The sequence below is a fragment of the Procambarus clarkii genome, chromosome 23 (assembly GCF_040958095.1).
Source record: "Procambarus clarkii isolate CNS0578487 chromosome 23, FALCON_Pclarkii_2.0, whole genome shotgun sequence".
NCBI lineage: Eukaryota > Metazoa > Arthropoda > Malacostraca > Decapoda > Cambaridae > Procambarus > Procambarus clarkii.
This window is the reverse complement of record NC_091172.1, coordinates 34,875,904-34,887,963: the sequence shown is the minus strand read 5'-3', so window position 1 is coordinate 34,887,963 and position 12,060 is coordinate 34,875,904. Positions and strand designations below refer to the sequence as shown.

General features: G+C 40.1%; 1 protein-coding gene across 1 annotated transcript in view; it reads right to left on the bottom strand.

Annotated features, from left to right (window-relative positions):
• htt (huntingtin) overlaps positions 1-12,060 on the bottom strand; it is a 154,737-nt gene that overhangs the window by 92,967 nt on the left and 49,710 nt on the right. The window contains 2 exon segments of the mRNA XM_045751464.2: positions 1,894-2,034; positions 7,817-7,899. Coding sequence (XP_045607420.2) covers positions 1,894-2,034; positions 7,817-7,899 — 224 coding nt within the window.

Here is a 12,060-nt window from a genome sequence, read left to right as displayed (position 1 = left end):
TAGGCCTCCCAGTCTATTGCCTTAAAGTTAAAGTCCCCCAGTACCAACAATCGGGATTTATCTTTGTCAGCTCTTACCATAATCTCTCTCATGACCATTATGAGGCCTTCCGCTTGTCATCCAGTTCTTCCTTTGTCCATGTGTTGCTTGCTGGTGGGCTGTAGGCATTTAAAATTATCAGCTTATCCTCTTGATTCCAGAGCTGCCTTGCCATTATGTCAACATCTCGAGGGTTTTCAAATATTAATTCTCTTACCTTCAGGTGTTCTTTCACCAGCACAGCCACACCTCCTCCCTTCCTAGTTTTCATGTCACGTCTCCAAACTGAGTAGCCCCTTGGGAATACGACTGCATTTAAAATATTTTCTTCAAGTTTCGTCTTTGTTAATGCGACAACATCTGGGACTTTGAGCTGAATTATATTTATATGTTAGTGCAACTGGTCTATAATTCTTTGCCAATGCTTTGCTTCCTCCCTTGTGTAGAGGGGCTATGTCTGCTGCTATAAGTGCATCTGTTATCTCCCCCGTGTTCAAGCTCTTCCTCCACACTATACTGAGTGCCTGTGCTACTGACACCTTACATTTCTTTATAAATATTGAATTCCATGAATCTGGACCCGGAGCTGAATGCATGAGCATGTTTTAAATTTTTCTTTCAAAATCTGTCATGCTCGTGTTGATATCAGTTATATTTACAGGGATGGGGGGTTTCAATATCACGCATAAGAAGCTATCCGGATCTTCCACTTTCATTTAAATGTCATGCTCTTTAATGGAGTGCTAAACATGTCCTCATACTGCATTTTTAGGATATCTCTAATTTCTTTGTCATCCTCCGTGTATGAACCTTCACTTGTACGAATAGATCCAATACTGGCAGTGGTTTTTGCTTTTGATTTAGCATATGTGAAGAAATATGTTTTTTTCTTTGTTACTTTAATTGCTTTCTGTTCTAGTTGCCTTTTTTCAATCTGATATGAGTGTTTCAGTGTCTGTTCGATTTCTTCAATTTCCCTTTTAATTATTCCTTCTTTGTAGGGTAAGTCCTGTCCTTTATTTTATTCCTTCTTTTATAGTGTTTTCTGCGTTGTCGTTCTACATTGGACCACTTTCTGGCTTTCCTCAAAGGAACATGTTTCAGACTTGATATGCTTCTGAGGTCAGTATTTTATATTCCTTCTGTAGGATTTTTATTACTTACAACAGTTTCCCATGGAATGTTTTAAGTTCCCTGTTTATTGTTTCCCAGTCTATTCTTTTATTATTAAAATTTAATTTACTGAATAATCCCTCTTGCTTGATCATTGTTTTTGGTCTACCTTGAGTATTGATGGTAGTTTGCACTTCAATAAGATTGTGATCTAAGTATGTGGTATCTGATATCGTAATTATTATGTCTTCATTATTTGTAAAGACCAGATCTAGAATATATTTGTTTCTTGTTGGCTCTGATGTCTGCTAGTTGATTGAAAATTTGTCACAGAATCTAAGCAGTCCTCTAATCTGTGGTTGGTTATGTCCCGATAGATTTCTTAGTATAATATTATTGTTTGCAATTCTCCATCTTAGATTAGGCAAGTTGAAGTCACCTAGGAAGACAATATCATATCAGGTTTGCCAAATTATCAAGGCTATTCTCAACTTTGTTTATCTGTTCTTCAAATTCCTCATCCACTGCATCAGGTGGTTTGTATATTAGAATAATAACTAAGTTTATGTTCTCTATTTTCACTCCCAGCACCTCTACCCTCATTTGTAGAGTTAAGGAGCTCGGAGCATACAAGGTCTTCCCTAATACGTATACATACCCACTCCTCCAAGTGACCAATTTACCCTATCACACCTGTATAGACTAAATTCTAATGGAAATAATTTAACATAATGTAATTACTTTAATGGGGGAAAGTGTTGTTTGTGGAGCTAGGGGAGCAAGTGTAGGTCTTGAACCCGGCAGGATGTCCTCCAGCACGTGGGTGTACACACACAGGATACGGAGGATGTGCTGCACCACACACTCTGCCACACCAGTTACCTGCCAAAAATTTAGAAATCTAAAGCTATAATATATAAGACAGATTATACCTACGTTGCCAAGTTTGGAGTAAATGCCACAGAAACAAAATGCAGCAATCATGAATGTAAAAAAACAGAGTTGAATGTAATGAAACGCCATTTTCTGGGCGAGTCCCGAAGGTTCCCCGGAGCTATCCAGGCTGAACTGACACGTATAACTTTCTGGCATCAAAGTGCTTGGAGTTCTTGCCTACCGGGGACCACGAGCCAGAACCTGGCCCCTTCAGAGAGACACAAGGACCAATGGCCTATAGAAATCTCCCTGTGGTTGGGAGCATTTTATGTCTGCCATCGACCAGGACAGGCACCCAGAAAGGAAGGTGCCCCAAAACAAACCTCTATTCTGGTGAAACTATTGCTACCGATAGCCGAACAAGTGGATAGAACTCTCCAAACAAAACTATCAAACTAGCATGACGTCATCCCATCGCCGCACGCCATCTGCGCAACCCTCCCCCCTCCCCGCGAGGGGGAAGGGGGAGCCACAGACCCTCCGTGCTGGCAATCCAACTGGAAGTTCTTAGGCTGGATGTCAAAATACGCAAAAAAACAACGCCTATTATGCCGAGGAGCCTCCCGGACTCACCCAGAAAATGGCGTTCCATTTTATTTTACAAAAATAAAGGACCCCTGCAGACAACCCGGGAGGCCTGAACCCCAGAAGAAGGAAGAAGGGAAGGAAGGGAAACCAGGCAAACCGAAACACGGCCCCAGGGGCCAAGATGCGCAGAGAACAGCAAAGAGCCGCAACGGAATCACAAATGAAGCACCCCTGGCCTAACCAACCAAGCAGAACCCCAAGGACCCCCTCCGGAAAACAGCAGACCCAAAAACATCCAAAAAGAAGGAGACTACAGCGAACGAGCAACCTACCACTAGAACCAAACGAAGCAGAAAAAACACGGGCGCCCGAGGAGAGCCGGAAATTTCCCAACCCAACCCGACCCCCCAGAGGTCAATGCCAACAGAAAAAGGAAAGGTAGAGAGTTAGAAACTCCCTACAATCCCAAGAAAACAAGCAAACATCACACTTTACTGCCGGGCCGATCGTCCGCGCAGCCCTCCCCACCCTGAGAGGGGGAGGGGGGAGCCCCAGACCTCACCGCACTGGCTGCCTAGCATCAGTTCGGAGGCTAAGCTTCAACCAACGCAAAAAAAAAAACGGAAAACCCGATGTAAAATCAACACTCAAACGTTCCCAGAGGAACAGAAGACCGGCAGAAAACACCAGAAAAGCAAAGAAACGACAAGAGAAGAATAAAACCCCTGAAAAAGGTGAAAAAACTCACCCAAGACGCTCACTCGCACACCCAGGCGCATGAAAACAAACCGCAACACCGCCCTACTGGCCGCGCCGGGAAACCGGCAGAAGAAAATGGCCACTAGAACAGGGGGCTGTGACCGACGCAAAAGACACAAAAACACGCCAGCAAAAGTGGGAAGCAAGCAGACTGGATGGGCGAAAAACTCCGCCCAAAAGCAGAAAGCCAAGGCAGGAGCAAACAGCCCCAGAACTGCTAGCAGGCATCCTCCACAGCCCCGGGAACCTGCAACAGAGGCCCCGGGGCAGAGCCGTCCTCATAGCCCTCTGCTCTTAAAGAAAAGGAAGAGTACATGGGAAAGGCTGCAAGAAAGGGCCGCTGGTAAGACCCAGGAGCCTTGGCAAGAGGAACAAGCTCAAAAACCTCCGTCCCCAACCCGAACGGGGCAGCCCCCGAAACCGCCCGAGTCTCGGCCCCAACTAAACCCCGTCCCGACCCCGAAACCCGCAGATGGTCCGGAGCCAGGAACAGGGAGGGAAAGGGGCGAACAGCACCTAACCAAAACAGGGCAGCCCCAGGGCATCCGAGTGGGAAACCAACCTAGCGTGTTGCAGTAACCTAACCTAGCTTGCAACACTGATGCCGGCTGTACTCTGAACAGTAATAACATCAGGAGAGTACTGGAGAACAAGCAGAGAATATGTCTCGCAAGACTCCAGGTCATGGTGTCAGTGACCCAACAGGCAACATGACTGAGGTAAAAAGCGGCGACTGTCACCCGGAGACAAGGGCACAGCAACCAACGATTCCGTACAAGACGGGTTGGGACCGGGAAGATACATTCAATTGCCCACCGAGCCCCGACAGGGGTTTCCAGGGCCCGTAGGGGTAACAACTATGGGAAACCTGGGCAAGGTGTTGCTAACCGGTTAAACACCCAAAAATAACAAGGGGGTAGAGGACAACACTGAAAACCCCTGCGACACGTACAATCACGGGGGCCTAGCAGAGGGCCACCAAACACTACCAGTGGAACTATAGCCACACTAGGCAGACCCCCACCAGGAAAATGAAAATAAAAACAAAAGAAAAACCCTGAAAAAGTACACCGTCTCCAGAGGCAACAGGAACCAGTCACCGCTCAGGTGGCAGGTCGCGCAACACCTTGATGCCCTAACCAGCACAATACCAGTCCCTACCCAGGGCCAAACAAGGGCCTCAAGCCCCAGCTGGCCCCAAGGGCAAGGCAAATGCCGAGCAGCAAGAACCTCTAGAGGAATGGTTCCCGAACGCCCCATGGAAGATAACCCTGTCATGCAGGGGCAATACTCACAGGGCACTTAGGGAAGGAAGCCCCTAAGCGCATGCAGGTACTGATGAACACCTGGCCACCGCACAACACAGCACACGGCAGTGAACACCACGAAAGGCAAACACCGTCTAGAAAACTAAGGCCAGAGAAGCGTTTATCCTGGTTGACATTAGCTTACGAACTGATGCTAGGCAGCCGGTGTTGTGAGGTCCGGAGCTCCCCCTCCCCCTCTCGGGGCGGGGAGGGCTGTGCAGACAATCGGCGTGGCAGTAAAGTGTGATGTTTGCTTGTTTCCTTGGAACTGAAGGGAATTTCTACCTCTCTGTTCGTTTTTTTGTTTTAGTTTTTTACCATGTGGGGTTTGTTTTGTTATGCCTACCTTTCTGGGTGCCTAACCCCGGTTGATGGCAGATAAGGAAAACCCCAACCACAAGGGGGTTTTCCAGGGCCATAGCTCCCTGAAACCTCTCTGAAGGGCCAGGTTCTGGCACTGGTCCCTGGTAGGTCTGAACTCCTTAACTAATGTCCCGGTCTAATATAACATACATTAGTTCGATATGCTCCAGGGAGCCATAGGGGCTCCCCACAGAAAAGGGGCGTTGACAAAGCCTTCGCCAGATGAGGTCTACTCTGCCCAAGCTGTCAGGCAGCAGTTGCCACAAATATATTATTACCTAATTATTTCAATGTCTCTTGATTGATTTTTTTTTTTTTGCAAGTAATATTATTCAATAGTGTGAATTGTGATATATTTATATAATAAAATGTGTGAACCATCGCTGTACTCAAAATTATGGTGTGTATATTAGTGATTCAATATGTTCATAAAACAATAAACAAATAGTTTTCCTGTTATTACACTATATACACAGGTAATATATAAGTACTATATCTGCATGTTTTGCTCACCATAACGAACCACTAAGTTGGTATGGTGAGTGCAGTCAATAAAAGGTGGCCATACACAGTCAGAGGACAACGCCACCACCCTCCCTCCCACAGCATTACTCCTCCCTCCATGGAGCACAGCGCTAAATATCACCCCAATCCTGCTATTATCAGAATTCTGGTCAGGTATATCATAGTCAAAGGTCTTCTGTAATACTATCATCGCTAAATAATAGCATGAACATATATATTTTGACATTTTTAGGCGATGCTGTGGTCACAAGCTGAACAGTAGTGCTGTGCGCTCATGCTGCGTGTGTCAGCCTTGGTGGCTCGCTCAATAATGACGCTCTCACACCCAGGAATGTTGGCCACAATTTTTTTTCTAGGTGGCGTCTGTCAACTATTGGTCATGGCTGCACTACAGCTGCCCCTATCCCACACGGGCGTTTAAATTAAAGCGCCAGACACTAAAACAGCTATTACTGTATTGAGTGGTTTCGGTTTTGTTACTTAAATCATCTATATATGTATTGCGCGGTTTAAGGGTTAAACATTAATTTCTGGCCAGTGTCGGAAAATCCGACACCATTTAATAATAATATCATACAGACAGATAATATTGCTGTGTTGTATAAACAAGTTAACCCATAGAAAATGTAATTGTAGTGGAATTTCCGTCTATAGAAAACGGGATATCATTACCACATACTATTATAAATTCACCACCTATTATGGTGGGAATTACTCTTAAATACATTAGTCTTTGGACTTTACCATCATAAAAACATCTCATATAAATTAACTTAATTATCAGAATTAAAATACAGTAAATGTGACCCTTCTATCACTTACTGACATCTGGACAATGTAAGCCAGGCGTCAGGGAGGAGGGAGTGGTCAGCCATTGTGATTGTAATTAGACCAGAGTCGTGGAGCAAATTCGGCTCCTATAAATTCTCTTGGACGAAGTGTTATGGAAGATCAGAGTAGTGATCTGCCATCATCAACACGCTGTCATCAATCTCAAGGGAAGTGTCTTTCCGAAACCCGTTTATCTTTCATTTATGGCCATTAATGTCAGTAGATATAGGGTGAGCCGGTTAGATCACAAATGATCGACTCAAACAAGGTAATTAAGCCCAGGTCTTCATGGTTCCTTGTAAAGTGTTTTCTCTGATATAGCTGTCATATATTAGGATTCTGGCTTTACAGCTAGCGCCCTTTTGACAGGTCAAGACGAGGAAGCATGCTTTGTGCATCAGTTACCAGGATGATGGAAGCTACCTCACACGAGGAAAATGTGGTGTCTACATCCTGGTTATACCTGGTGGACTAAGGCCTGCTGTACAATAAGATAAGGAACCTCTTCAATGTGTAGTTAATACTGTAGTTTGATTGGCTGCATATATATATAAATTCAATAATATAAACCCCCCTAATGTGTAGAGGATCGATTTGTGAGATTATGAGATTATTGCAGAAATACAGTCCACTTATCATCATACAAATTGCTATCGAAGTATATAAATTAACGTAAATATAAATTCTATATAAATTCATATAAATTAAACAAATATAAATCTCACAGGTCGGTTCCCACAGCCAGAAACTCTTTGGTTTCTATAGGTTAAGTCAAAGGCACAGTTGGGACTTTTTGAACAGGAACTCTTGGTAGCAAGAATCTTTTCTTTTTGTCTTATCCTTTCACATAATGCCCCAACCAGGCACTAATTAACCCTACGACAGGTCAAAATTAGGGCGGATAAACAAAAAAATGAAGGATAGAACAAGCCCAAAAAGGCAAACTTCACTAAAACCCGATGCAAGTACACAGGAGGAACACCACCTACCCAACACTCCTCTAGGTACTACATCAGAGAAGGAAAGAGTCAGAACCAGAAACAAGGCAGCTCATAACCAAATGAAGGCGAGCCGAGAATTCCCAACCTTGCGAAGTAAGAGAAAATTAAATTACAAGAATGTGATAAATCTATGAATAAATATTGATACCATATGACTGAATGAGCCCCCAACTGAGTGTGTATGTCCAAGAAGTTAAGGATAGCAGTTCAATTCCATTGCATGGACTCAAAATTTATTTGAGCTTTTGAATATTCATTCAGAGTTTGTTGTTTTGTTTAACCTTTGCTTTCCCATTCAACATCTTTCTATTTTCACCATTTAATCATTCAACTTCAAAATGGCTGTCTCCTGCAACATCCTACATACAGTTATTAAAATACAAAATGCACGATAACAACTACAACATAATTTACCTGTTGGGATCCTAAAAATGACCACGGTGTCTTAACTCCCCCAATATCTTCTCTCCCTAGTCTTATTACTTCAACTGCAATACCTGGAGAGCACAAAACATCATTATTAAATAAATAAATAAATAAATAAATAAATTGTATTTATTTTTGTAAAAAATATTTTTGTAAAAATTGTATTTATATTTTATGACTGATTTTGATACCCGTCTAATGAAATGAAATGAAATATAAATATAAATATATAAATATATATATATATATATATATATATATATATATATATATATATATATATATATATATATATATATTTATTTATTTATATATATATATATATATATATATATATATATATATATATATATATATATATATATATATATATATATATATATTTATTTATATATATATATATATATATATATATATATATATATATAAAAAAAAAATATATATATATATATATATATATATATATATATATTTTTTTATATATATATATATATATATATATATATATATATATATATATATATATATAAATAAATATATATATATTATATATATATACAGTGGTACCTCGGAATACGATTGTCCCTGTATGCGAGATTTTCGGAAGGCGAGGTGTATTTACTCCAAAAATTTGTCTCGGAAGGCGATGGTTACTTCGGGAGTCGAGTTTGAACGCGAGTTTGTTGATACGCGTACAGCCGACCTAGCGCGTGGTCGTTCGGCGATCGTCGCCCCTCTGCCCCGCTGCCCCTCAGTTCACCATTGTCTCGCGCGCAGTGACTACCCCCACATCAATTCTTGTCGTGAATTTTCAGTGTTTTGTTGGATTTTTGGTGATTTGTCTATACAATTTGTTATTATATATCTCACCATGAGTCCCAAGAAAGCCAGTGGTAAGGATAAAGGCCAGAAAGCTCATGTGAGGATGACAATAGAGCAGAAACAAGAGATCATTCGAAAGCATGAGAACGGTACACGTGTTGTTGATCTTTGTAGGCAGTACAACAAAGCGACATCAACAATATGCACTATACTTAAGAAGAAAGATAAGATTATGAGTGCTAATGTGGCAAAAGGAGTAAGAACATTAACGACACAAAGACCACAAATACTTGAAGAAGTGGAAAAGTTGTTATTAATTTGGATACACGACAAGGAGTTGAGGGGTGATAGTGTTTCGGAGGCCATTATTTCTGAGAAAGCCAGGGTGTTGCACGAAGACCTTCTAAAGAAGACCCCTGCAACGAGTGATGCAGAAAAGAAAGAGTTTAAGGCAAGCAGGGGCTGGTTTGAAAAATTTAGAAAGAGAAGTGGTATCCATAGTGTTACAAGGCATGGGGAGGCAGCCAGCTCAGACAAACCAGCCGCTGGACGATTTATTGACGAATTTAAAGAGTTTGCAGAGGCTGAGGGATACCTACCGCAACAAGTGTTTAATTGTGACGAAACAGGACTGTTTTGGAAAAGAATGCCTAAGAGGACATATATTACCAAGGAGGAAAAATCCTTGCCTGGACACAAGCCTATGAAAGATAGGTTTACGCTTGTGCTGTGTTCAAATGCGAGTGGCGATTTAAAAATTAAACCCTTGCTAGTGTATCATTCTGAAAATCCAAGGGTTTTCAAACAGTATAATGTGCAGAAAACCCGTTTGTCTGTGATGTGGAAGTCTAATAAAAAAGCATGGGTGACTAGGCTTATTTTTTCGGAGTGGGTGAATGAAGTGCTGTGCCCTGCCATAGAAAAATATCTGCAGGAGAAACAATTGCCACTCAAAGCCGTGCTTCTCCTTGACAATGCTCCTGCTCATCCTCCAGGCTTGGAAGATGATTTGATGCCTCAATGCAATAAATTCCTCACAGTTAAATTCCTTCCTCCTAACACCACTCCTCTAATTCAGCCTATGGACCAGAAAATCATAGCGAATTTTAAGAAACTGTATGAAAGGGCACTTTTCCGGAAATGTTTTGAAGTGACTGAAGCCACAAACCTCACCCTCAAAGAGTTCTGGAGAGAGCATTTTAACATTTTTAGTGCTTTAAAACTCGTTGACAAAGCCTGGCAAGAAGTGACTCAAAGAACCCTGATCTCTGGCTGGAGAAAATTGTGGCCTGAAGGTGTGAGAGAACTAGACTTTGAGGGGTTTGAGCCTATAAATGATGCGCCTATTGTTGAGGAAATTGTTAGTCTAGGCCAGAAAATGGGCTTGGAATTGGATGGTGATGATGTGGAGGAGTTGGTGGAAGAACACAACGAAGAACTGACCACCGAAGAACTCCTAGCCCTTCAACAGGAACAGGAAGCCAACACAGCAGCGAATGATTCTGCAGTGGAGGAGGAGGTGGTGGCAACAGCACCAGCGAATGTCCCTTCTGCAGTAATGAGGAAGGTGTGTCAGATGTGGGAAGAGATTCAAACAACTATTGAACACACTCACCCAGACAAAACTGTAGTAGGCCGTTGTCTTAATCTTTTCAATGACACTGTGATGCCTTACTACAGAGAGAGCTTGCGAAGAAGGGAAAAGCAAGCTTTCATGGACAAATATTTGGTGAAGAAATCGAGCAGTGAACCTCAACCAGGACCTAGTGGCACTCAGGTTAAACGTCCCAGGGAGAGCACACCAGAAAGGTCCTCACTGCCTGATGTGATTATGGAAGGGGACTCCCCTTCCAAACACTAACTCCTCTCCTCCTCCCCCCTCCTCACCATCTTCCATACGCCTACAGCACTCGACAGTAAGGTAAGTAATAACTGGAACATACTTTTGTAGGTTTATTTAGATGAATTAGGTATAAAAATTTAGTTTGATGTGGGGTTTTTGGGGTAGTCAGGAACGGATTAATTCATTTCCCTTTATTTCTTATGGGGAAATTAACTTCGGAATGCGAGTTTTCGGAAGGCGAGGCGTCTCCAGGAACGGATTAAAATCGTATTCTGAGGTATGCCTGTATATATATATATTTATTTATATATATATATATATATATATATATATATATATATATATATATATATATATATATATATATATATATATATATAAAAATATATATATATATATATATATATATATATATATATATATATATATATAAATAAATATTTTATATATATATATATATATATATATATATATATATATATATATATATATATAAATAAATATTTTATATATATATATATATATATATATATATATATATATATATATATATATATATATATATATAAAAATACATATTTTATATATATATATATATATATATATATATATATATATATATATTTATTTATTTATATATATATATATATATATATATATATATATATATATATAATATATATATATATATATATATATATATATATATATATATATATATATATATATATATATAAATAAATAAATATATATAATATATATATATATATATATATATATATATATATATATATATATATATATATATATATATATTTATTTATATATATATATATATATATATATATATATATATATATATATATATATATATATATATATAAAATATATATATATATATATATATATATATATATATATATATAAAATATATATATATATATATATATATATATATATATATATATATTTATTTATTTATATTTCATTTCATTTCATTAGACGGGTATCAAAATCAGTCATAAAATATAAATACAATTTTTGGAAAAAAAAAAAAAAAGTTGAATGTAATGAAACGCCATTTTCTGAATGAGTTCCAGAGGCTCCCTGGATCTATCCAGGCTGAATGGATATGTATAACTTTCTGGCATCAGTCAGAGTGCTTGGAGTTCTTGCCTACCAGGGACCACGAGCCAGAACTTGGCCCCCTCTAGAGAGGCACGAGGAGCAATGGCCTATAGAAACCCCCTTGTGGTTGAAAGCATTTTATGTCGTCATCGACCGGGACAGGCACCTTGAAAGGTAGGCACCCCAAAACAAATCCCTACTCTGGTGAAACTATTGCTAGTGAAAGCCGAACGAGTGGACAGAACTCCCCCAAACTAAAATTAGCAAACGAGTATGACATCATATTGCCATGCTGCTGTCTGCGCAACTCCCCTCTCCCCCGAGAGGGGGAAGGGGGAGCCCCAGACCCTTGCTCCGGTGACCCAACCTTCAGTTCTTAAGCTGGACATCAAAAGACACGAAAAAACACCGGCGACCGGGAGGAGGGAGGGATGTCGGG